This window comes from Oncorhynchus mykiss, chromosome 2 (assembly GCF_057628025.1).
Source record: "Oncorhynchus mykiss isolate SJ-2025 chromosome 2, ASM5762802v1, whole genome shotgun sequence".
Taxonomy (NCBI): Eukaryota; Metazoa; Chordata; class Actinopteri; order Salmoniformes; family Salmonidae; genus Oncorhynchus; species Oncorhynchus mykiss.
In genome coordinates, this window is record NC_143023.1 from 12,974,920 (window position 1) to 13,001,696 (window position 26,777).

Below are 26,777 nucleotides of genomic sequence, written 5' to 3' on the forward strand. Positions count from 1 at the left end.
ATGTCCCATCCTGGATGAGCTGCACTACCTGAGCCACTTGTGTGGGTTGTAGACTCCGTCTCATGCTACCACTAGAGTGAAAGCACCGCCAGCATTCAAAAGTGCCCTAAACATCAGCCAGGAAGCATAGGAACTGAGAAGTGGTCTGTGGTTATCACCTGCAGAACCACTCCTTTATTGGGGGTGTCTTGCTAATTGCCTATAATTTCCACCTGTTGTCTATTCCATTTGCACAACAGCACGTGAAATTTATTGTCAATCAGTGTTGCTTCCTAAGTGGACAGTTTGATTTCACAGAAGTGTGAATGACTTGGAGTTACATTGTGTTGTTTAAGTGTTCCCTTTATTTTTTTGAGCAGTGTATATATACAGTGCCTTGCGAAAGTATTCGGCCCCCTTGAACTTTGCGACCTTTTGCCACATTTCAGGCTTCAAACATAAAGATATAAAACTGTATTTTTTTGTGAAGAATCAACAACAAGTGGGACACAATCATGAAGTGGAATGACATTTATTGGATATTTCAAACTTTTTTAACAAATCAAAAACTGAAAAATTGGGCGTGCAAAATTATTCAGCCCCCTTAAGTTAATACTTTGTAGCGCCACTTTTTGCTGCGATTACAGCTGTAAGTCGCTTGGGGTATGTCTCTATCAGTTTTGCACATCGAGAGACTGACATTTTTTCCCATTCCTCCTTGCAAACAGCTCGAGCTCAGTGAGGTTGGATGGAGAGCATTTGTGAACAGCAGTTTTGAGGTCTTTCCACAGATTCTTGATTGGATTCAGGTCTGGACTTTGACTTGGCCATTCTAACACCTGGATATGTTTATTTTTGAACCATTCCATTGTAGATTTTGCTTTATGTTTTGGATCATTGTCTTGTTGGAAGACAAATCTCCGTCCCAGTCTCAGGTCTTTTGCAGAGTGCAGAGTGCATTTATACGGAGACTTGATTACACACAGGTGGATTGTATTTATCATCATTAGTCATTTAGGTCGACATTGGATCATTCAGAGATCCTCACTGAACTTCTGGAGAGAGTTTGCTGCACTGAAAGTAAAGGGGCTGAATAATTTTGCACGCCCAATTTTTCAGTTTTTAATTTGTTAAAAAAGTTTGAAATATCCAATAAATGTCGTTCCACTTCATGATTGTGTCCCACTTGTTGTTGATTCTTCACAAAAAAATACAGTTTTATATCTTTATGTTTGAAGCCTGAAATGTGGCAAAAGGTCGCAAAGTTCAAGGGGGCCGAATACTTTCGCAAGGCACTGTATGTGACTCCCTTTGGTTCCTTCCCTATATATGTCACTCCCTTTGGTTCCTTCCCTATATATGTCACTCCCTTTGGTTCCTTCCCTATATATGTCACTCCCTTTGGTTCCTTCCCTATATATGTCACTCCCTTTGGTTCCTTCCCTATATATGTCACTCCCTTTGGTTCCTTCCCTATATATGTCACTCCCTTTGGTTCCTTCCCCAGGTGTCGCTGTTTCTATTTCAGTTTCATGTCTGTGTGCTGTTAGTGTTTCTGGTTTTGCATGATGTTTATTTTATTAAAACACTCACTCCCTGAACTTGCTTCCCGACTCTCAGCGTGTATCGTTACAGCAGGACATGTCTCTTATTGTCTTACATGACTGGTTTATTACCGCTACACAACAAATGTTAAGCTACCATTGATCTGTCTCTCATTCAATAAGCATCAAAAGTAAATAGACCAGTAGCCTATTTAAAATATATAGTATAGTAATGGATCTATTATAGTAGCCTATTGCTGTGAGATAGGAGAGTGACTTCATAGCCTATTTCATCTCAGAGCCTATACCAAGTTAGGAGATACAATCATCTATTGATCAAATAAATGTTGAACAAGAAAACCAGTGTGCAATTTACTTTGAGTGATTGTGGAAATCTTTGCCCCTGTCTACCATGCTGAACATTTCCATCCATACTTAGGAGCACAATGGTCTGTCAGTGGTGGCAGCCAGGTTGCATGCGGGATGCATGTAATTGCATGTTTGGCCTTCGCAGTTCCTGACTTCCATTATGTTAGCCTGAGGGCAAAACAGGCCCAGCTGAGACAAAGACCAGTCCATATCAGATTTGAATTGCATGCTGCAGGTACTTATCTGCATGTGAACTTATTCTTAAGGCCAAGTTTATGGCAATGAAAGGACTCCTTCAGGTCTGATCATGGAACCTTCAGAGGGCCTTGAATCTTCACTACTGGCATTATTTTTAGGCCACACACATCGATACTTCATCCAAAATTAGTTTAGAAAACAGCAAAGATTGCACTGTGTGCTATGTATTTGTGCAGCCTACTTTATTAAATCCCCTGTAATTTACTCTATCGGCCTCAGTAGAAGCTGCTGTAAGGTAGCAGTAAGGATTGTGTGGGGTGTAAACTGTATGAGATGGGAGGACACTTTGCAGGTGAGCCCCACCCTCTCCTGTTGCACAGACTGCTAGCAGAGAGAGCAGCAAACACACCTGGACAACACAAACCTGTGGGATATTCACATTTTAACACATATGCAAAAAAGAGAAAGGTAAGAAATGCCACTTTATTAAACACATAGGTATTCTAAAGTGCTTAGAACCTACCACTGGTCACTTTAGAAGAGTTTGGAACAAATCCATTTGTCAGTTTAGAACCATGCCACTTGTCTTTAGAATGGTAAGGAAACCTCTCTTTTGTCAAGTGTGGATTCAATGGGATCTGAAGTTAAGTCATAAGCATTATACACCAAAGCATTTGGAAATACCAGTATTGGAAAATCATTTGTCAATACATGTTTTTTTAAACACTGTACTTTATTTTTGAAAAGCATTTACTCTTGTTGACTTGTTGAAGGTAGGTAGTAGATACCGATGTTGACTTGTTGAAGGTAGGTAGTAGATACCGATGTTGACTTGTTGAAGGTAGGTAGTAGATACCGATGTTGACTTGTTGAAGGTAGGTAGTAGATACCGATGTTGACTTGTTGAAGGTAGGTAGTAGATACCGATGTTGACTTGTTGAAGGTAGGTAGTAGATACCGATGTTGACTTGTTGAAGGTAGGTAGTAGATACCGATGTTGACTTGTTGAAGGTAGGTAGTAGATACCGAGGTTGACTTGTTGAAGGTAGGTAGTAGATACCGATGTTGACTTGTTGAAGGTAGGTAGTAGATACCGATGTTGACTTGTTGAAGGTAGGTAGTAGATACCGATGTTGACTTGTTGAAGGTAGGTAGTAGATACCGATGTTGACTTGTTGAAGGTAGGTAGTAGATACCGATGTTGACTTGTTGAAGGTAGGTAGTAGATACCGATGTTGACTTGTTGAAGGTAGGTAGTAGATACCGATGTTGACTTGTTGAAGGTAGGTAGTAGATACCGATGTTGACTTGTTGAAGGTAGGTAGTAGATACCGATGTTGACTTGTTGAAGGTAGGTAGTAGATACCGATGTTGACTTGTTGAAGGTAGGTAGTAGATACCGAGGTTGACTTGTTGAAGGTAGGTAGTAGATACCGATGTTGACTTGTTGAAGGTAGGTAGTAGATACCGATGTTGACTTGTTGAAGGTAGGTAGTAGATACCGATGTTGACTTGTTGAAGGTAGGTAGTAGATACCGATGTTGACTTGTTGAAGGTAGGTAGTAGATACCGATGTTGACTTGTTGAAGTTAGGTAGTAGATACCGATGTTGACTTGTTGAAGGTAGGTAGTAGATACCGATGTTGACTTGTTGAAGGTAGGTAGTAGATACCGATGTTGACTTGTTGAAGGTAGGTAGTAGATACCGATGTTGACTTGTTGAAGATAGGTAGTAGATACCGATGTTGACTTGTTGAAGGTAGGTAGTAGATACCGATGTTGACTTGTTGAAGGTAGGTAGTAGATACCGATGTTGACTTGTTGAAGGTAGGTAGTAGATACCGATGTTGACTTGTTGAAGGTACGTAGTAGATACCGATGTTGACTTGTTGAAGTTAGGTAGTAGATACCGATGTTGACTTGTTGAAGGTAGGTAGTAGATACCGATGTTGACTTGTTGAAGGTAGGTAGTAGATACCGATGTTGACTTGTTGAAGGTAGGTAGTAGATACCGATGTTGACTTGTTGAAGGTAGGTAGTAGATACCGATGTTGACTTGTTGAAGGTAGGTAGTAGATACCGATGTTGACTTGTTGAAGGTAGGTAGTAGATACCGATGTTGACTTGTTGAAGGTAGGTAGTAGATACCGATGTTGACTTGTTGAAGGTAGGTAGTAGATACCGATGTTGACTTGTTGAAGGTACGTAGTAGATACCGATGTTGACTTGTTGAAGGTAGGTAGTAGATACCGATGTTGACTTGTTGAAGGTAGGTAGTAGATACCGATGTTGACTTGTTGAAGGTAGGTAGTAGATACCGATGTTGACTTGTTGAAGTTAGGTAGTAGATACCGATGTTGACTTGTTGAAGGTAGGTAGTAGATACCGATGTTGACTTGTTGAAGGTAGGTAGTAGATACCGAGGTTGACTTGTTGAAGGTAGGTAGTAGATACCGATGTTGACTTGTTGAAGGTAGGTAGTAGATACCAATGTTGACTTGTTGAAGGTAGGTAGTAGATACCGATGTTGACTTGTTGAAGGTAGGTAGTAGATACCGATGTTGACTTGTTGAAGGTAGGTAGTAGATACCGATGTTGACTTGTTGAAGGTACGTAGTAGATACCGATGTTGACTTGTTGAAGGTAGGTAGTAGATACCGATGTTGACTTGTTGAAGGTAGGTAGTAGATACCGATGTTGACTTGTTGAAGGTAGGTAGTAGATACCGATGTTGACTTGTTGAAGTTAGGTAGTAGATACCGATGTTGACTTGTTGAAGGTAGGTAGTAGATACCGATGTTGACTTGTTGAAGGTAGGTAGTAGATACCGAGGTTGACTTGTTGAAGGTAGGTAGTAGATACCGATGTTGACTTGTTGAAGGTAGGTAGTAGATACCAATGTTGACTTGTTGAAGGTAGGTAGTAGATACCGATGTTGACTTGTTGAAGGTAGGTAGTAGATACCGATGTTGACTTGTTGAAGGTAGGTAGTAGATACCGATGTTGACTTGTTGAAGGTAGGTAGTAGATACCGATGTTGACTTGTTGAAGGTAGGTAGTAGATACCGATGTTGACTTGTTGAAGGTAGGTAGTAGATACCGATGTTGACTTGTTGAAGGTAGGTAGTAGATACCGATGTTGACTTGTTGAAGGTAGGTAGTAGATACCGATGTTGACTTGTTGAAGGTAGGTAGTAGATACCGATGTTGACTTGTTGAAGGTACGTAGTAGATACCGATGTTGACTTGTTGAAGGTAGGTAGTAGATACCGATGTTGACTTGTTGAAGGTAGGTAGTAGATACCGATGTTGACTTGTTGAAGGTAGGTAGTAGATACCGATGTTGACTTGTTGAAGTTAGGTAGTAGATACCGATGTTGACTTGTTGAAGGTAGGTAGTAGATACCGATGTTGACTTGTTGAAGGTAGGTAGTAGATACCGAGGTTGACTTGTTGAAGGTAGGTAGTAGATACCGATGTTGACTTGTTGAAGGTAGGTAGTAGATACCAATGTTGACTTGTTGAAGGTAGGTAGTAGATACCGATGTTGACTTGTTGAAGGTAGGTAGTAGATACCGATGTTGACTTGTTGAAGGTAGGTAGTAGATACCGATGTTGACTTGTTGAAGGTACGTAGTAGATACCGATGTTGACTTGTTGAAGGTAGGTAGTAGATACCGATGTTGACTTGTTGAAGGTAGGTAGTAGATACCGATGTTGACTTGTTGAAGGTAGGTAGTAGATACCGATGTTGACTTGTTGAAGTTAGGTAGTAGATACCGATGTTGACTTGTTGAAGGTAGGTAGTAGATACCGATGTTGACTTGTTGAAGGTAGGTAGTAGATACCGAGGTTGACTTGTTGAAGGTAGGTAGTAGATACCGATGTTGACTTGTTGAAGGTAGGTAGTAGATACCAATGTTGACTTGTTGAAGGTAGGTAGTAGATACCGATGTTGACTTGTTGAAGGTAGGTAGTAGATACCGATGTTGACTTGTTGAAGGTAGGTAGTAGATACCGATGTTGACTTGTTGAAGGTAGGTAGTAGATACCGATGTTGACTTGTTGAAGGTAGGTAGTAGATACCGATGTTGACTTGTTGAAGGTACGTAGTAGATACCGATGTTGACTTGTTGAAGGTAGGTAGTAGATACCGATGTTGACTTGTTGAAGGTAGGTAGTAGATACCGATGTTGACTTGTTGAAGGTAGGTAGTAGATACCGATGTTGACTTGTTGAAGGTAGGTAGTAGATACCGATGTTGACTTGTTGAAGGTAGGTAGTAGATACCGATGTTGACTTGTTGAAGGTAGGTAGTAGATACCGATGTTGACTTGTTGAAGGTAGGTAGTAGATACCGATGTTGACTTGTTGAAGGTAGGTAGTAGATACCGATGTTGACTTGTTGAAGGTAGGTAGTAGATACCGATGTTGACTTGTTGAAGGTAGGTAGTAGATACCGATGTTGACTTGTTGAAGGTAGGTAGTAGATACCGATGTTGACTTGTTGAAGGTAGGTAGTAGATACCGATGTTGACTTGTTGAAGTTAGGTAGTAGATACCGATGTTGACTTGTTGAAGGTACGTAGTAGATACCGATGTTGACTTGTTGAAGGTAGGTAGTAGATACCGATGTTGACTTGTTGAAGGTAGGTAGTAGATACCGATGTTGACTTGTTGAAGGTAGGTAGTAGATACCGATGTTGACTGAGGAAAATTCTGATGCATTTATATTTGGATGATGATTATAAAGACCTACAACAGGATGTATGGAGGCTGGGTGTGAAGAGGGGTTTCAGGCTTTGACCACTCAAGCTGGATGTGCTTAAACATTCTCTTTTTAGTGAATATTTTTCTTTGGCCTCTAGGTTCTCCTGAAGTCCCTTCTCCCCTGCGTCTCCTAAAGGCCTCTACCATGATGAAGCTGACCGGTGCTATTCTACTTCTCTCGTTGGTCTCGCTAGTCCACGGTGCCTGCTCTCTCAATGGGAGGAACAGAGGAGACCTCTATGGTAGGCTATCAAGCCAAGCTGTAGCTGAGTAGCCTTGCTCTCCTGCCTACTCTTTTTTTACTTAGCAAGATGTTATGCCAATGCTTAATATCTGTTGAACATTTGCCAAAGCAAAGCATTAAACACAAGAATCCTTAATGTTGCCAAGTGAAAGGGTAGTAAATATTAATTTAGATGCACTTTAAAGGGCAACTCCATCACATATCAACCTCATTTTCATCATCTCCAGCACCGTACCATAGTCAACACATAGTCAACACGTTTTTGTATAATAATAAAAAAAAGTGAAAACATCCTACTTGATGACATCATCGAAAGTTTAAACATTTTAAAAACAGTGATTTTAGAACACTATGAGGTTGGCGGTGACGTGGGGATCAAGAAAAATAGCCTCCCTCTGGCTAGAAACTCGTTGAAGGTTTTGATAATCACTGTTAAAAAAATAAAAGTATCCTTCCTGTGATGTCAGAGAAGCACTTCTTTGGATTTCTTTCCTCTTATCTTGTTAACCACAGATCATATAAATGCGCAATTTTCACATACAGTGCATTCGGAAAGTATTCAGACCCCTTTATTTTTTCTCAATTTTGTTACGTTACAGCCTTATACTAAAATCTATTAAATTATTTTTTAACTCACCAATCTACACACAATAGCCCATAATGACAAAGCAAAAACAGGTTTTTAGAAATGTTTGCAAATAAAAATAACTGAAATATCACAATTACATAAGTTTTCAGACCCTTTACTCAGTACTTTGTTGAAGCACCTTTGGCAGCGATTACAGCCTCAAGTCTTCTTGGGTATGACACTACAAGCTTGGCACACCTGTATTTGGGGAGTTTCTCTCATTGTTCTCTGCAGATCTTCTCAAGCTCTGTCAGGTTGGATGGGGAGTGTTGCTACACAGCTCTTTTCAGGACTCTCCAGTGATGTCGATCGGGTTCAAGTCCGGGCTCTGGCTGGACCACTCAAGGACATTCACAGACTTGTCCCGACGCCACTTTTGCATTGTCTTGGCTGTGTGCTTAGGGTCATTGTCATGTTGGAAGGTGAACCTTCGCCCCAGGCTGTGGCCCTGAGTGCTCTGGAGCAGGTTTTCACCAAGGAGGTCTCTGTACTTTGCTCCGTTCATCTTTCCCTCAATCCTGACTAGTCTTCCAGTCCCTGCCACTGAAAAACATCCCCACAGCATGATGCTGCCACCACCATGCTTCACCATAGGGATGGTGCCAGGTTTCCTCCAGACGTGACGCTTGGTATTCAGGCCAAAGAGTTAAATCTTGGATTCATTAGACCAGAGAATCTTGTTTCTCCTGGTCTGAGAGTCTTTAGGTTCCTTTTGGCAAACTCCAAGCGGGCTGTCTGGCCACTCTACCATAAAGGCCTAATTGGTGGAGTGCTACAGAGTTGGTTGTCCTTCTGGAAGGTTCTCCCATCTCCACTGAGGAAATCTGGAGCTCTTTCAGATTGACCATCGGGTTCATTGTCACCTCCCTGACCAAGGCCCTTCTCCCCATTTTTGCAAGTCATATACTAAAGGGTCTGAATACGTATGTAAATAAGGTATTTCGTTTAAAAAATATATTTTATACATTTGCAAAATTGTTTAAAAGTTTTTTCACTTTGTGTAGATTGTTGAGGGAAAAAAATAATTTAATACATTTTAGAATAAGGCTGTAACGTAACAAATTCAAGGGGTCTGAGTACTGTCTGAATGACAGTTGTTTCGTGCTGGAGATGATACAGTATATGATTTTGGAAAGTGGCCAAATTGATTAACCAAACCCAAATGTGCTCAACCCCTGTAATAGAAAACAGAGGGAGGTCAGTAAATCTTGTTGTCAGTCAATATCCTCTGAGCAGACGTTAGGAGGTTGCATGTAATCTCTCTACTACGACATGTTGATATATGGAGTACCTGTGTAATAAGACCTTTGATCTAAGATCTTTGGATTGAACCAGCCATTTCTCTATGTGTCTGTATAAGGCTAAAGCTTTGTTCACACTGCAGGCCTTAATGCTCAAATTTCTTTTCAAATCCATTCTGGAAAACTGACTCTCCAAACGCTGTGACCAAATTGGATTTGTGTTCAGAAAGCATTCTATGCTAGTTGTTATAGCAACGACCAGTGGTGTAAAGTAATTATGTAAAAATACTTTAAAGTACTACTTAAGTCGTTTTTTTTCTTCAGTATCTATATATTTTTTTGTTGACTACTTTTACTTTTACTCTACTACATTCCTAAAGAAAATATGTAAATTCTACTCCCAATAATTATCCCTGACACCCAAATGTACTTATTTCATTTGTTACTTATTACATTTCAAATGCTGCCAGCAGCATACCACCCTGCATACCACTGCTGGCTTGCTTCTGAAGCTAAGCAGGGTTGGTCCTGGTCATTCCCTGGATGGGAGACCAGATGCTACCTGTAAGTGTTGTTGGTTGGCCAGTAGGGAGCACTCTTTCCTCTGGTCTAAAGAATATGCCAGTGATTGGGGACACTGCCCTTTGTAGAGTGCCATCTTTTGGATGGGACGTTAAACTGGTGTCCTGACTCTCTGCGGTCATTAAAGAACCCATGGCACTTATTGTAAGAGTAGGGGTGTTAACCCCGGTGTCCTGACTCTCTGCAGTCATTAAAGAACCCATGGCACTTATTGTAAGAGTAGGAGTGTTAACCCCGGTGTCCTGACTCTCTGCGGTCATTAAAGATCCCATGGCACTTATTGTAAGAGTAGGGGTGTTAACCCCGGTGTCCTGACTCTCTGCGGTCATTAAAGATCCCATGGCACTTATTGTAAGAGTAGGGGTGTTAACCCCGGTGTCCTGACTCTCTGAGGTCATTAAAGATCCCATGGCACTTATTGTAAGAGTAGGGGTGTTAACCCCGGTGTCCTGACTCTCTGAGGTCATTAAAGATCCCATGGCACTTATTGTAAGAGTAGGGGTGTTAACCCCGGTGTCCTGACTCTTTGTGGTCATTAAAGATCCCATGGCACTTATTGTAAGAGTAGGGGTGTTAACCCCGGTGTCCTGACTCTCTGAGGTCATTAGAGATCCCATGGCACTTATTGTAAGAGTAGGGGTGTTAACCCCGGTGTCCTGACTCTCTGAGGTCATTAAAGATCCCATGGCACTTATTGTAAGAGTAGGGGTGTTAACCCCGGTGTCCTGACTCTCTGAGGTCATTAAAGATCCCATGACACTTATTGTAAGAGTAGGGGTGTTAACCCCAGTGTCCTGACTCTCTGAGGTCATTAAAGATCCCATGGCACTTATTGTAAGAGTAGGGGTGTTAACCCCGGTGTCCTGACTCTCTGAGGTCATTAAAGATCCCATGACACTTATTCTAAGAGTAGGGGTGTTAACCCCGGTGTCCTGACTCTCTGAGGTCATTAAGGATCCCATGACACTTATTGTAAGAGTAGGAGTGTTAACCCCGGTGTCCTGACTCTCTGAGGTCATTAAAGATCCCATGGCACTTACAGTGCCTTGCGAAAGTATTCGGCCCCCTTGAACTTTGCGAACTTTTGCCACATTTCAGGCTTCAAACATAAAGATATAAAACTGTATTTTTTTGTGAAGAATCAACAACAAGTGGGACACAATCATGAAGTGGAACGACATTTATTGGATATTTCAAACTTTTTTAACAAATCAAAAACTGAAAAATTGGGCGTGCAAAATTATTCAGCCCCCTTAAGTTAATACTTTGTAGCGCCACCTTTTGCTGCGATTACAGCTGTAAGTCGCTTGGGGTATGTCTCTATCAGTTTTGCACATCGAGAGACTGACATTTTTTCCCATTCCTCCTTGCAAAACAGCTCGAGCTCAGTGAGGTTGGATGGAGAGCATTTGTGAACAGCAGTTTTCAGTTCTTTCCACAGATTCTCGATTGGATTCAGGTCTGGACTTTGACTTGGCCATTCTAACACCTGGATATGTTTATTTTTGAACCATTCCATTGTAGATTTTGCTTTATGTTTTGGATCATTGTCTTGTTGGAAGACAAATCTCCGTCCCAGTCTCAGGTCTTTTGCAGACTCCATCAGGTTTTCTTCCAGAATGGTCCTGTATTTGGCTCCATCCATCTTCCCATCAATTTTAACCATCTTCCCTGTCCCTGCTGAAGAAAATCAGGCCCAAACCATGATGCTGCCACCACCATGTTTGAGAGTGGGGATGGTGTGTTCAGCTGTTCTTCAGAAATTCTTGGGAATTGAGCTCACCAGTGGGAATTCCACATAATGTCTGTTCATGGATTTTTTTCATAGTTCCTTTCTTTTTGTAAATGACTAAAACAGAGTACGTTTTCATCATATGTGTTGAAAACTGTCCTGAAGTTGAATTTAACCAGAACAGTCAGTTTAATAAAAAATAAGCCTGGTTCAGTATCCAGAATACATTTAAAAATATATATATATTGAACACAGTATCACCATATCTTGTACATTTATTTTATGCCATGTCAAATCTAACATTATCCTCCCCTTCTTGTTTCCCCAGACTGCCCAGCGGATGTGTACATTGTTCTGGACACCTCAGAGAGTGTGGCACTGAGGGCCAAGCCCTACGGCTCCTTTGTTGATCAGATCAAGAAGTTTGCCCTGGACTTTGTGGACCAGCTCAATACTAGGTGTGTATCACCTCCATACTGACAGTTTCAGCTACATGACTGGTATTCATTAAGAAATGATGTGGTTAACAATGGGTGCTTTCAGGTCCCTTACTTCAATTCATGACATTTGGCAACTAAACGGTAATTAATGCTACGTAGTAATGATTATGGCGAGCTTGCCAAGAGAAATCAAGTGTCATGTTAGCGACAAGGCTTCTGGGAAACTCGCGCCTGACCGTTTATTCACCCCACAGACTAGCGCAGACCAAACAATATCAATCCTCCTATAGAGGCCTCCATCGGCATACCTCCTGTTTAATTTCTTAAACTCCCCTCTGTGATCATTATTAAAAAATACAGTCATATTGTACCAGTATTATTCACCACACACTCAGACCCACCCTGATAAGCGACATGCAGAATGACCATTGATAGCTGCTCTGGGCAGTAGTGTTCTCCTGACAATGTGTTGTTGATGATCATCTCAGGAGGTCTGCAACACTACATGCAGTCTTATAAACACGGTTGTGTGTTGACCTCTGTGTGAACTGTGGTTCTACAGTGATGAATCGGGGCTGAGAGGTAGTGTATGAGAGCAGCTTCTCTCCTTACATGGTGCTCAGGGTTGCGTTAATATGATGCAGGTAAGGTAAGACCCAGGTGCAGACACGTCAAATTAACAATGGTTTAATAATCCAACAGGGCAGGCAATAGACAGGTCAAGGTAGGCAGGGGTCAGTAAACCAGAGGTGGGGCAACGGTACCGGACGGCAGGCAGGCTCAGGGTCAGGGTAGGCAGGGGTCAGTAAACCAGAGGTGGGGCAACGGTACCGGACGGCAGGCAGGCTCAGGGTCAGGGTAGGCAGGGGTCAATAATTCAGAGGTGGGGCAACGGTACCGGACGGCAGGCAGGGTCAGGCAGAGTGGTCAGGCAGCCGGGTTCAAAGTCAGGTCAGCCAAGGGTCAAAACCAGGAGGGGGAGAAAAATAGAGACTGGGAAAAGCAGGAGCTGAGAACAAAAACACTGGTTGACTTGACAAACTGGCAACAGACAAACAGAGAACACAGGTATAAATACACAGGGGATAATGGGGGAGATGGGCAACACCTGGAGGGGGGTGGAGACAATCACAAAGACAGGTGAAACAGATCCGGTTGTGACAGATATAGAGTTCAAATTTATTACATTTTAAGTTTGCATTCCACTCTTACACTTTATATACATCACAGAAAAATATAACAAAATCGTTTGACATTAAAACACCGGAGTTTGGGAGTAAAAAAAAGAAACGTTTATTCATTATGAAATGATGACAAATATGAATAACATTCCATCCATGAGGCCACTAGAGGGGCGATTTGGTCATTTGACTGAAGGAAAGCGGTCTACGGAGGACAAGACAGCTCATCTTGTTGAACTACAAAACGCATTGGGCTTTTTGCTAAGACCAGCGGCATTTATACAGATGCTGCAACTTATCTATTATAATCGTAATAGATTTGCTTTTGCCATCCCACTGTTCAGAAACAGTGCAACTATTACGGTTAAAATATGTGTTTTCTGTGGCCCTTACCGATACGCTTCATCACCGATTGCCTGTGTGTGTGTACGTCAGTGTGTGTGTGTGTGTGTGTGCGTGTTACTCACTAACAAGCTCAGACAGGCAGCAAGTGTAATGAGTGACTGTGTGTGTTTGTTCAGTGCAGCCATTCCAAATCATTCGCCCAGAAAAGGTTTGGGGTTTACCTTTGGGGCACTGAGCTGCATTCCTGACTGAGAGAAAGGTTGATATGTTTTCTCCATCTAACGAAGTCTCACCTTACAGCTAAGGAGTTGTCCTCCTGTTCAGAGGACCTGATGAATGACGTCTTCACGTGATCAGAAATACACATATAAGAGAACAACACTTTCAGTCATGCAGGCACACAGTGAGCTTTGTCATTATCTGACATTTATTGAATTGGGGCCCATGTTTTGGAGAAGCCCTGTGATTCAAGACATTGTTGTACAATAAAATATAATCAGCTCAATGTTTATAAAGGAAGGATAAAAGTCCAAGTATGCCATTTGCCAAAGATCATGGTGTATCCACTAATGTGTCTGACTCAGCACAACTTCTTTGCAAAACAGCCAAAATAGTAGATTTTTTTTTTTGTGATGTGATTCATTAGTGATGTGATCCTACTGAAGTATGCAAAATGCTACTGGCCTAAAGTTTAAAGAGCTAAAGAACACCTAGTTCTTGACAGCTCCTGGTTCTTGACACGGTTGGTTGAGTATTTATGTATCTTTCATTGACTTCATCAGAATAGCAACTGCCTGATGGTTTGATTGGGTACTGGAGAAAATAGCAGGAGGACGATGGGTGTAAATGTGCTTGGGGCCTGACAAGATGGCAAACTTGTAATAGATTTGTTCTATCAGGTTTTAGTACCACTTTCTCCCCTCTGGGAATCAATACATCATTCCCATGAGTGAACTCCCTGCCTTCTAATCTGTAGACAGTAAATTAAATACTGCTGATTTAGGGGAATTGTCCCTGTAGTGCATGTAGATCAGAGGTAACTTGCTTGGTGTCACTCTTTGTGTGCCATTGTGACATAGCTCTGCCTGTACTCATCTAGATACTACCGCTGTGAGCGTAACCTGACGTGGAGTGTGGGAGTGCTGCACTACAGTGATGAGGTAAAGGTGATGAGGGAGCTGACCAGCACCAAGGAGGCCCAAGGAAGAGCTCAGCTGAAGAGAGCTATACAGGACATTCGCTACATCGGCAAGGGAACCCACACCGACTGTGCCATCTCCGTAGCAACAGGGCAGCTGATGACAGGGTGAGTCCATTGATTGTATAAGGGCTCAGGGCCCAGATGCAGATGGTTTGAGTATTTTATATTTATTAGTTAAAAAAGGGTAGAGAGAGAATGGTCGTGGACAGGCAAAAGGTCAAAACCAGATCAGAGTCCAGGAGGTACAGAGTGGCAGGCAGGCTCGAGGTCAGGGCAGGCAGACTGGACAGGCAGGCGGGTTACGGAGTCCAGAAAACAGGCATGGGGTCAAAACCGGGAGGACTAGCAAAAGCAGGAGCACGGGGAGAAACACGCTGGTTGACTTGGAAACATACAAGATGAACTGGCTCAGAGAGACAGGAAACACTGGGATAAATACACTGTGGAAAATAAGCGACACCTGGAGTGGGTGGAGACGATCACAAGGACAGGTGAAACAGATCAGGGCTTGACAGATTGGTTGATTGAGTAGTTAGTACCAGTCAATCGATCGATCGATCAGTCAGTTAGTTAGTTAGTTAGTTAGTCTTGTCTGTCTGTCTGTCTGTCTGTCTGTGTCTGCATGTATCCATGTTAAATGTGACGTGTGTGAGAGAGTGTCTTAAAACACATGCGTTTCATCCCAATATACCGTGCATGATATTTTGATATTGTGTAATACGTTCCTCCTTCACTTCTATAGTGCCCTTAGGAAAATACTTTGGCAAGTTAAAACACATTTCCTGCATCTTTGCAGGGGTAAACAGATAGACATTCAAACCTCTCCTAGGAGATGGAGTTCCTCCACAAAGCTTCTGACAAAATAAAGTCTGCTCCACAATTATACAGAAAGGATCCCGTTTGACTCACACGTTCTGCTTCGTTGTATCTCTTTCTTCAACCCACAGCTCTCCTCTCCATGGCAACAAGTACATGGTGGTGGTGACAGATGGCCACCCGCTGGACGGCTATAAGGAGCCGTGTGGCGGGGTGGCACACACCGTGTCTGAGGCCAGAGCCATGAACATTAACATCTTCAGCGTGGCTATCACTCCACATCACCTGGTAATCAAGAGGGAATAGAGCTCTGGCTAGAAGGTCCAGGTTGTAGACAGAGAACTTTGCCCTCTGTAGTGGTCATGGAAATACAATAACTAATACTGCTCAAACAAACTGGATTGGCTGTAGTCTCACATCCTTGAGTTTTTTAACTCAAGGATCCCACTGTATTTTATATATTATATATTTATATGTAGTCTTTGCATTCTTCTCTTGCACCTCAAGAATGTGTGGGTATGCCAAAATACAGGCTTTATCACATACGGTCGTGATTGGGAGTCCCATAGGGCGGCGCACATTTGGCCCAGCGTCGTCCGGGTAGGCCATCATTGTAAATAAGAATTTGTTCTTAACTGACTTTCCTAGTTAAATAAAAAATAAAAAATAATTAAAACAATTAAAACAGCCTTTTTTACGGTAGTTTTTCTAGTTTGAGGTAGTTTTTCAGTGTTTCAGTCTCTGCTCTGTCTCTAAGGCTCGCTCTCACTCTCTCTCTCTCCCCCTCCACCTCTCTCTCTCTCTCTCTCTCTCTCTCTCTCTCTCTCTCTCTCTCTCTCTCTCTCTCTCTCTCTCTCTCTCCCCCTCCACCTCTCTCTCTCTCTCTCTCTCTATCCCCCTCCACATCTCTCTCTCTCTCTCTCTCTCTCTCTCTCTCTCTCTCTCTCCCCCTCCACCTCTCTTTCTCTCTCTCTCTCTCTCTCTCTCTCTCTCTCTCTCTCTCTCTCTCTCTCTCTCTGCAGGACAACAGACTTGGTTCCATAGCAACAGATGTACAACACACCCATAACATGTCTGCTACTAGTGAGGACCCGCAGGTTGTTAGGAACACCATCAGCTCCATAGTGTCTACCATGGTGAGTACACCATCGTCACATAGTTACCATCATACAAGCGGCCATTTTTAAACCAAGGCCCTGTACCTAAATGTAATTTACTGTAGGCCATTTTTTTGTTGCCCAAACAGACTATTCTAACCAAATGTCTCTTCTTTTATGGATCTGTAGTACAAGGATTCTGAATCTGTGGTGAGTTTTTTCTTCAGTCTTTTTGATACAAGCATTTCGCTACAACATCGGCTAAATATGTGTATGTTACCAATACAATTTGATTTGATAGTTCCCGACCAATACAGTGTGATGATTGTTGTTTGTGATCTTATTTATGAACAGTGATTATGACTGGGGTTGATTTAGGTTTATTGTTCTTTTTCAGTGCTGTTCGTTCGAGTGCAAGGTAAGCCTGATCACATTGTCGTCCCTTTTCAACATGATCTCGCAGAAAACTTCATTATAGATTGTTTGTCTTGATTAATCTGATCTCAGTATAGTCTTAATATGGGGTCCAGTGGAGTCAGAGGTCTTTCTCATCCGTGTTCTTTGTTTCACAGGCTCCCCTGGGATCTCAAGGCCCTGCTGGTGCAGGAGGGGGCGCGGTAGGGTGCTCTCTGTTTTCCTTTTAGTTAAAACACCACATTTAGATTTACCAGACGCTCGTCAATTAGGGTTATTAGAGTGCCTTGCTCAAGGGCACATCGACAGATTCAAACAGCAACCTTTAAGTCACTGGCCCAACGCTCTTAACCGCTAGGCTATCTGTCGCCCACCTTAGCTATTGGTGAAAATGTTGAAAATGCCCATCGCTGCGTTCTTAGATATACTTACCTTACCTTATACTTACCTCAAATTACTGATGGTTTGCTTAGCTCCAACTCTCAGTGACTAAGTAAGGGATTAGTAAGCGTTGGGGGGGTGGAGAAGGGGCTTTACCAGGACCGTATTCCATGGGGGTGCAGCGTTATGGAACATTCAGATAGAAATATATAGAAATATATTACATAGCAAAGCCATGCTTCTATGTCATGTGGAATAGGGAATCATGTCCACTCTATAACATACATTTCTATGTGTGATCTGAGCGTGCCCCCAGGCCCCTGTTTACCTGATGGGGACAAATGACTCTGGCCTTCTCTGTGTCTGATCTAATCATGGCGTCCAGATGGCCTGCCTAGCCCACTGCTAGTCAACACAGCTGTTGTGTGTTCCAGCTAAGAAATGCATTAAGGAGACGAGGAGGTAGTGGAACTGAAAAAGCTTAGTTTGATTGATTCTATTGTACAGTACCGTGTTCTGTGCACAACTTCTGGCAGTCTGGCAAGTCCAAGACTTTCTTCTCTGTCTCAATGGGAATTTTGGGGGAAAGGGTATAATGTCACATGCACAAGTACAGTGAAATGCCTTTCTTGCAAACTCAAAACCTAACAATAAGTAAGTAAGTAAGCATACTATATACAGGGTCAGTTCCAATACCATATTTACAATGTGCAGGAACATTGGAATGTTGGAGGTAGATATATATATATGTATATAAGGGTAAGGTGACTAGGCAACAGGATATGTGTGTGTGTGTGTGTGTGTGTGTGTGTGTGTGTGTGTGTGTGTGTGTGTGTGTGTGTGTGTGTGTGTGTGTGTGTGTGTGTGTGTGTGTGTGTGTGTGTGTGTGTGTGTGTGTGTATGTGTGTGTGTGTATGTGTGTGTGTGTGTGTGTGTGTGTGTGTGTGTGTGTGTGTGTGTGTGTGTGTAGGACCCTGTGCGTGTGATAAGAGACTGTGTGTGTGTGTGTGTGTGTGTGTGTGTGTGTGTGTGTGTGAACAGAGACAGTGTGTGTGTGTGTGTGTGTGTGTGTGTGTGTGTGTGTGTGTGTGTGTGTGTGTGTGTGTGTGTGTGTGTGTGTGTGTGTGTGTAGGGCCCTGTGCGTGTGAACAGAGACTGTGTGTGTGTGTGTGTGTGTGTGTGTGTGTGTGTGTGTGTGTGTGTGTGTGTGTAGGGCCCTGTGTGTGTGAACAGAGACAGTACACAAATAAAAATAAAAGCTCAGTAAAGATACAAGGTTAACTCAGATAGTCCATGTAGCTATTTTGTCATCTATTTATCAGTCGTATTGCTTGGGGACAGAAGCTTCCTGTAGCTTAACACAGTTTATACAAACGGCTTCACTCAGACTCTGCTTCAGAATGACTAACACTGGAAGAGGTTGACTGATGACAATGAGAAATAGATATGATTATTTTTTTCAGGGAACTCCAGGACGTCAGGGGGTTGCCGGGAGACCGGGAAGTTTGGGAGCAAAGGTAGTATATGACACATTACAGAACATGAGCTTGTCTGTCTGCTGACTGTAGACTGTGGAGACATTATGCTTTGTAGCCTGTTTGATGCTACAGATTATGGCTACAGGCAATGTGGATCATATGTGGATCACATGTGGATCATATCTTTGTCACCTAGGGGAATGCAGGTGACCAAGGGCCCCAAGGACACAGAGGAGAGAAGGTCAGAGTGATTATTTATCTAAAATAAAAATATGTACCACTTTGAATGTTTTAGATTATTCATAACACATGCTGGTTAGCTATAATGTAACATTGCCTGGTAGAATTTAGAGCTATGGCGTAAATGCAATATTTAGAGACATACTTGTCTGGCTGTTTGAGGTTAGCTAATGCAATGTTCCATGAGCATTCACTTAACTGGATTGAAATATGCCATATGTTTCCAGTGTTTCCAACACCAGGAATTTTAACTGTCCCGATCCGTATTAAGTGCTTAGAAGCTAAACTCTGATATTCGTCACTCTCTTTCTCTACAGGGTGACCGTGGTCCTACTGGTGACAGAGTAAGCTCTCATCGATTTTGTGGAGAGTAATAGTGATTATAATAGTGTTTATAAACCTTGTAGTACATACGTAAATAATGTAAACAAAGAATACATCACATCAAATCATCCAACAGCCATAGGTTCAGCTGTCAAAATGTTCAAACGTTATTTTGCCCTACAGGGTCCAAGAGGACCATCTGGACAAAAGGTATGTTGTTGATCTTATGCATCATTCATTCATTCATTCATTCATGTGTCCATCCATCCATTCAGTCATGCACATTGTCACATACTCACCAATTCAACCAGTTGCAGTGGTGGGAATGAAGTCATGTGACCCATGTGTTTCTAGGGTGAGAAAGGAGCGGATGGAGTGGACGGGAAGGATGGCCTTGTGGTTTGTTTGTTTTCTACCTCTTACTCAACACACAGCCCCCACATTATTAAATGTTTAACAAGAGTATCACTCTGTAAACTTACAAACAGAAAAACAAGGCTATCAAGGCCTCGTAAAGTGTGAGTGACCAATTAAACAGGGATGCAGGCTTCGCCCTCACAGGTCTCCCTTTATATACACCCATATTCCAGAATTATTAGAGGGGTTGAGACGAAAACAAGATGAGAATGAAATACAGACGAAGGATGGCTCAGCCCATGCTGAAGGCTGTTAGTATTATGTAACACCTGTACCTTCTTCCATAGGCTCTGGACCTATTATACAGTACAGAGCAATACTTTTGTCCATCCCCGTGAGGCACTATATGGAGCATAACAGGGTGCCAAAAAAATTATCTTAAAACCGATCCAGGTGCTGTATGGTGGATATGAGCCAGATGATTCATATAGGTGTTTTATAGACTAAATGTTCAGCACTAAAGCCTCATGGTCACATCCCTTTAGACCCCCCCCCCCCCCCCCCCCCCCCCCCTGGGAGATTTGACAGGAAGTTCCTTAACTATGAAAAGGATAAAGAAAAACTATTTTACTTCATTAATTGAATTGCACTAATGGAAAAACGTCATATTCATCTATGTAAATTCACAAATAAAACTATGTTATCACTAATAAGCATATGTTATCATTGTCTGTTTCTATACTTTTTGTCTGTACACTGTTTTTTCTGAAATAAAATAATATATATTTAATATATATATATAAATAAATAAAGTCAAATAATTAAAAAAGATTTACCCCAAAAATTATTCAAATTGAAGATTTAGTGTAAAGACAGTCCCCACCCCCACCTCCACCTCCACCCCGGGTCCTGAATCCCTTGACATGTTTCTCAAACCAGAGCAGATGTTTTTTAGAGCAAAAAACTGTGTAGTAGTTCCAGATTACAAAGTACATTAGAGAGTTCTGTTTCTCTGGAAACCTTCAGTGAGGTCACACATGTTTGTGTTATTCCATGAAATGTGCAGTAAACTCCCACGTCACCCTCTCTCTTTCTCTCTCTGTAGGGAGACTCTGGGGTTATGGGCCTGTCTGGTTGTAAAGGAGACGAGGGGGCAGAGGTAAGTCTATGGGAGTCATGCAAGGTCATGTAGCCAGAGTCACCACACGAACCCACACTCGCACCACACTCATCCACACACACACACCACACTCACCACACAAACCCACACACACACCACACTCACCCACACACACACACCACACTCACCACTCAAACCCACACACACACACCACACTCACCACACAAACCCACACACGCACCACACTCACCCACACACACACACCACACTCACCACACAAACCCACACACACACTACACTCACCCACACACACACGCACCACACTCATCCACACACACACACCACACTCACCACACAAACCCACACACACACTACACTCACCCACACACACTCACCACACTCACCACACGAATCCACACACGCACCACACTCACCCACACACACACCACACTCACCACACTCACCACACAAACCCACACACACACCACACTCACCACACAAACCCACACACGCACCACACTCACCCACACACACACACACACCACACTCACCACACAAACCCACACACGCACCACACTCACCCACACACACACACCACACTCACCACTCAAACCCACACACACACTACACTCACCACACTCACCACACGAACCCACACACGCACCACACTCACCCACACACACACCACACTCACCACACTCACCACACAAACCCACACACTCACCACACTCACCACACGAACCCACACACGCACCACACGAACCCACACACACACACCACACTCACCACACTCACCCACACACACACTACACGCACCACACACATCCACACACACACACTACACACACACTACACGCACCACACACACCAACACACACACTACACGCACCACACACACCCGCACACACCACGGCTTACTGTATTCATGACCTCCTAGACTAGTTACAGTGAAACTCTGGGAGCGTTACACCAAGCGTTCATAATTTTCCAGAATTTTACCCCCACAGCCAAGAACCACTTGGTAGCCAATAGCGCTCTAGGAGCCAGAGCTAGTCAATAGACTGACATGTACTGCAAACAGGGAGTTACGATACTACACATTATTCCCATAACTCTGTCCTCAGCAGACTTCATAGTCATTCCCTTTTTGCTGTTAAAGCAGGTGTGCTTCATTCTGCGGTTGAAAGCAATTCAGTTCAAACAAAATCAGAAGATGAGACAGAGTTATTTTGAGTGTGTTTTTTCTGCCATGGTTGGGGTAATTAGCCAGGCGGATAAGAACAATCCTTTTGTTTGTTTATATCTGATTGGGGTATGAGTGGGAGTTTATTTGTTTGGGAGTCTTTACCAGTCACCCACTTGGATAGAATAATACTAGATAAATAGTAGATTCATGCTGTTAGTTATATCTGAAGTATTCATATTTAAGTTCAGACTGGTTGATGTTGGTAATGACTGTTTCCTCTGATCTGAAGTATTCATGTTTAAGTTTCCTCTGATCTGAAGTATTCATATTTAAGTTCAGACTGGTTGATGTTGGTAATGACTGTTTCCTCTGATCTGAAGTATTCATATTTAAGTTCAGACTGGTTGATGTTGGTAATGACTGTTTCCTCTGATCTGAAGTATTCATAATTAAGTTCAGACTGGTTGATGTTGGTAATGACTGTTTCCTCTGATCTGAAGTATTCATATTTAAGTTCAGACTGGTTGATGTTGGTAATGACTGTTTCCTCTGATCTAAAGTATTCATAATTAAGTTCAGACTGGTTGATGTTGGTAATGACTGTTTCCTCTGATCTGAAGTATTCATATTTAAGTTCAGACTGGTTGATGTTGGTAATGACTGTTTCCTCTGATCTAAAGTATTCATAATTAAGTTCAGACTGGTTGATGTTGGTAATGACTGTTTCCTCTGATCTGAAGTATTCATATTTAAGTTCAGACTGGTTGATGTTGGTAATGACTGTTTCCTCTGATCTAAAGTATTCATATTTAAGTTTCCTCTGATCTGAAGTATTCATATTTAAGTTCAGACTGGTTGATGTTGGTAATGACTGTTTCCTCTGATAGGGGGAGCCAGGTCCTCTGGGGCAGAAAGGAGATGAAGGATCTTATGGATTACCTGGACAAAAGGTAACTCTGTCATACCCAGCACCTTAATTGTCTGTTCTGCATTATTTAATGTGTGAGTGACTTAAGTTTCTATTTGACCTTCCTGTCCACAGGGAGAGATGGGAACACCTGGGGAGCCAGGGGTTCCTGGAGTGTCTGGAGCCAACGGAGCCAAGGTAATCAATCAATTTATTGCTTTATCAACTAATCAAATCAATCAATTAATCAATAATTTGATCATTCAATCATCCATCCATCTATCACACAGGATAGCTTTTCTGTGTGGCTGTATTGTTTCATCTGTGTCTGTAGGGGGAGCCTGGACCAATCGGAGGACCTGGAAATAAGGGTGACCAAGGAGACGAAGTAAAGTTGTGCCAGTTGTGATAAACGCCCAAATGTATCGGTGTATTTTTTTATAGTTGAATGGAAAAATGATGCCATAACCAATAACATTTGGACAATGACCTCAGGCACCTGTCCACCTTTGTGTTTTACAGGGGGACTTTGGACCGTCTGGAGCGCCAGGCACAGAGGTTTGGAACTCAGCTAGTTCTAGAATCAATACAACATCTGGACCAGGACGAACACTGTCCACATAATCTGACACAGGAAGACACATATCTTACTAGATATCTGAACATCAGGGTACCCCAACTGATGGCGCATGGGCCGAATTTGGCCCGGGGGTGGTTTTATTTGACCCCCCAAGTTTTCTAAAAAATAAGTGACATCTGATTATGTTTTATTGTTGGACAACAGGAAATCAGCTCCAAGGGAATTTAAGAAATCTGTTCCCAAGTATTCACACGCATAATAGAGAGAAACTTGATTGAATACAAATGTAAGCAGGGCTTCTTGAGGTCAATTTGCTTTCTATTTGTAACTATGCTCCGGTCCACCCGACAATCTGCTCAAGAAATCTAGTTGATGATCCCTGCTCTACATTGACTAAATGGCTGAATTAAATAGTTGTATCACTGTAAAAGAAAACACATTAGTATATAATGAATCAAAAAAGTTGGTTTAGCTTTTGTAAACCCTTTGATGTTTACATTATGGTAAAATGGCCTTGTTGACCGATGGGAAGTTGCTGTTTAGCTGAACAATGCTGTTCACATCCAAGCTGGTGACCTCTCTCTCTCTGTAACGACGTGTGCTGAGAGTCAGGAAGCAAGTTCAGGGAGTTTGTTGTTTAATAAATAAATACAACTAAATACAAAACAAGAAACACAAACAGCACACAGACATGAAATAGAAACAATGATGCCCGGGGAAGGAACCAAAGGGAGTGACATATATAGGGCAGGTAATAAAGGAAGGGATGGAGTCCAGATGAGTCTGACGATGCGCAGGTGCGCGTAATGGTGACAGGTGTGCGCCTTAACGAGCAGCCTGGTGACCTAGAGGCCGGAGAGGGAGCACACATGACACTCTCTCTTCCTCTCTTCCTATTTGTCTCTCTTAAGGGTGTAGGGGGAGAGAGGGGACTAAGAGGTGCTCCAGGAATAAGAGGTGGTCAAGGGGAGACGGGTGACACAGGCTCTGCTGGAGCACAGGGTCATGAAGGTCAGGCTGGAGACGTGGGTTCACAGGTGAGTGTCCCTCGGTCCTCTATTACTCTGTGTGATCACTTGTTCTTTCTTATATGGTTCCACCAACACCTTCTTGGGGAACAGGCTAGCTCTCTCATGGGCTATTGCTAAATATAGGTTGATGTTTTACCTCCAGTCATTGTCGCACCCCCTCTCTTCATTTCTTCCCCCTGAAAGGGTCTGAGTGGAGTGTCTGGGCTCAAAGGGTACAGAGGAGAGCCGGGACCTTACGGGCCTGCGGTACGATGGCCAGTCATTTAATGATTTCGATGATGACACAGCTGTACCACGTGGTAACACATGCAAACTACAATGCATGTTTTGACCAGGGTCTCTCCCCCCAGGGTGTTAAGGGCCCCAGGGGGCCTCCAGGAGCACCAGGAGATGCAGGGCCCATTGGGAAAAGGGTGAGTGTATTGAAGAGCTTATCTGATTTATCATGAGGCTAATATTCTGAATACACAATATTATCTTGATTCTCTCTTCAGGGTGATGCTGGAACACAGGGAGAAGGCCAACCTGGATATCCAGGGTTCCAGGTCTGTATTTCTTCAGCAGTGAATTTCTGAGCAATAAGTAGGCATTCATGTTTTGATTCTTAGTTACAAGTATGATTTATCAACATTGTCTGGACAAAATGTCCATGGACCTCATTTGCCTATTTCCGATTTTTCGTTCATCTTCTTACAGGGATACCCTGGTCTGAGAGGACCTGCAGGTTTAAAGGTCTGTCTGTCTGTCTGTCTGTCTGTCTGTCTGTCTGTCTGGATACCCTGGTCTGAGAGGACCTGCAGGTTTAAAGGTCTGTCTGTCTGTCTGTCTGGATACCCTGGTCTGAGAGGACCTGCAGGTTTAAACGTCTGTCTGTCTGTCTGTCTGTCTGTCTGTCTGGATACCCTGGTCTGAGAGGACCTGCAGGTTTAAAGGTCTGTCTGTCTGTCTGTCTGTCTGTCTGTCTGTCTGTCTGGATACCCTGGTCTGAGAGGACCTGCAGGTTTAAAGGTCTGTCTGTCTGTCTGTCTGTCTGTCTGTCTGTCTGTCTGTCTGGATAACCTGGTCTGAGAGGACCTGCAGGTTTAAAGGTCTGTCTGTCTGTCTGTCTGTCTGTCTGTCTGTCTGGATAACCTGGTCTGAGAGGACCTGCAGGTTTAAAGGTCTGTCTGTCTGTCTGTCTGTCTGTCTGTCTGTCTGTCTGTCTGTCTGTCTGTCTGCCTGGATACCCTGGTCTGAGAGGACCTGCAGGTTTAGAGGTCTGTCTGTCGGTCTGTCTGTCTGTCGGTCTGTCTGTCTGGATACCCTGGTCTGAGAGGACCTGCAGGTTTAAAGGTCTGTCTGTCTGTCTGTCTGTCTGTCTGTCTGTCTGTCTGGATACCCTGGTCTGAGAGGACCTGCAGGTTTAAAGGTCTGTCTGTCTGTCTGTCTGTCTGTCTGTCTGTCTGGATACCCTGGTCTGAGAGGACCTGCAGGTTTAAAGGTCTGTCTGTCTGTCTGTCTGTCTGGATACCCTGGTCTGAGAGGACCTGCAGGTTTAAAGGTCTGTCTGTCTGTCTGTCTGTCTGTCTGGATACCCTGGTCTGAGAGGACCTGCAGGTTTAAAGGTCTGTCTGTCTGTCTGTCTGTCTGTCTGGATACCCTGGTCTGAGAGGACCTGCAGGTTTAAAGGTCTGTCTGTCTGTCTGTCTGTCTGGATACCCTGGTCTGAGAGGACCTGCAGGTTTAAACGTCTGTCTGTCTGTCTGTCTCTCTCTATCTATGTACCCAGGTCTGAGAGGACCTGCAGGTTTAAAGGTCTGTCTGTCTGTCTGTCTGTCTGTCTTTCTGTCTGTCTGTATACCCTGGTCTGAGAGGACCTGCAGGTTTAAAGTTCTGTCTGTCTATCTGTCTGTCTGTCTGTCTGTCTGGATACCCTGGTCTGAGAGGACCTGCAGGTTTAAAGGTCTGTCTGTCTGTCTGTCTGTCTGTCTGGATACCCTGGTCTGAGAGGACCTGCAGGTTTAAAGGTCTGTCTGTCTGTCTGTCTGTCTGTCTGTCTGTCTGTCTGGATACCCTGGTCTGAGAGGACCTGCAGGTTTAAAGGTCTGTCTGTCTGTCTGGATACCCTGGTCTGAGAGGACCTGCAGTTTTAAAGGTCTGTCTGGATATAATGGTCTGAGAGGACCTGCAGGTTTAAAGGTCTGTCTGTCTGTCTGTCTGTCTGTCTGTCTGTCTGTCTGTCTGTCTGCCTGGATACCCTGGTCTGAGAGGACCTGCAGGTTTAAAGGTCTGTCTGTCTGTCTGTCTGTCTGTCTATCTATCTATATACCCAGGTCTGAGAGGACCTGCAGGTTTAAAGGTCTTTCTGTCTGTCATTCTGTCTGTCTGGATACCCTGGTCTGAGAGGACCTGC

The 26,777-nt window shown here is 43.2% G+C and overlaps 1 protein-coding gene across 2 annotated transcripts in view; it reads left to right on the top strand.

Annotated features, from left to right (window-relative positions):
• The first annotated feature begins 2,433 nt into the window (after positions 1-2,433).
• The window catches only part of LOC149984848 (collagen alpha-1(VI) chain-like), a 45,702-nt gene continuing 21,358 nt past the window's right edge, over positions 2,434-26,777 (top strand). The window contains exons 1-24 of one of the 2 annotated variants that reach the window (XM_090189098.1): positions 2,434-2,558; positions 6,959-7,102; positions 11,616-11,745; positions 14,353-14,559; positions 15,402-15,558; positions 16,293-16,406; positions 16,557-16,577; positions 16,765-16,785; positions 16,940-16,984; positions 18,626-18,679; positions 18,837-18,881; positions 19,198-19,224; positions 19,388-19,414; positions 19,559-19,603; positions 20,667-20,720; positions 22,755-22,817; positions 22,910-22,972; positions 23,109-23,162; positions 23,297-23,332; positions 24,266-24,391; positions 24,569-24,631; positions 24,736-24,798; positions 24,880-24,930; positions 25,082-25,117. In XM_090189098.1, coding sequence (XP_090045224.1) covers positions 7,006-7,102; positions 11,616-11,745; positions 14,353-14,559; positions 15,402-15,558; positions 16,293-16,406; positions 16,557-16,577; positions 16,765-16,785; positions 16,940-16,984; positions 18,626-18,679; positions 18,837-18,881; positions 19,198-19,224; positions 19,388-19,414; positions 19,559-19,603; positions 20,667-20,720; positions 22,755-22,817; positions 22,910-22,972; positions 23,109-23,162; positions 23,297-23,332; positions 24,266-24,391; positions 24,569-24,631; positions 24,736-24,798; positions 24,880-24,930; positions 25,082-25,117 — 1,599 coding nt within the window. In that variant the 5' untranslated portion in view covers positions 2,434-2,558; positions 6,959-7,005. The remainder of the gene's footprint in view (positions 2,559-6,958; positions 7,103-11,615; positions 11,746-14,352; positions 14,560-15,401; positions 15,559-16,292; positions 16,407-16,556; positions 16,578-16,764; positions 16,786-16,939; positions 16,985-18,625; positions 18,680-18,836; positions 18,882-19,197; positions 19,225-19,387; positions 19,415-19,558; positions 19,604-20,666; positions 20,721-22,754; positions 22,818-22,909; positions 22,973-23,108; positions 23,163-23,296; positions 23,333-24,265; positions 24,392-24,568; positions 24,632-24,735; positions 24,799-24,879; positions 24,931-25,081; positions 25,118-26,777) is intronic. The other variant, XM_090189095.1, reaches the window with a different exon arrangement.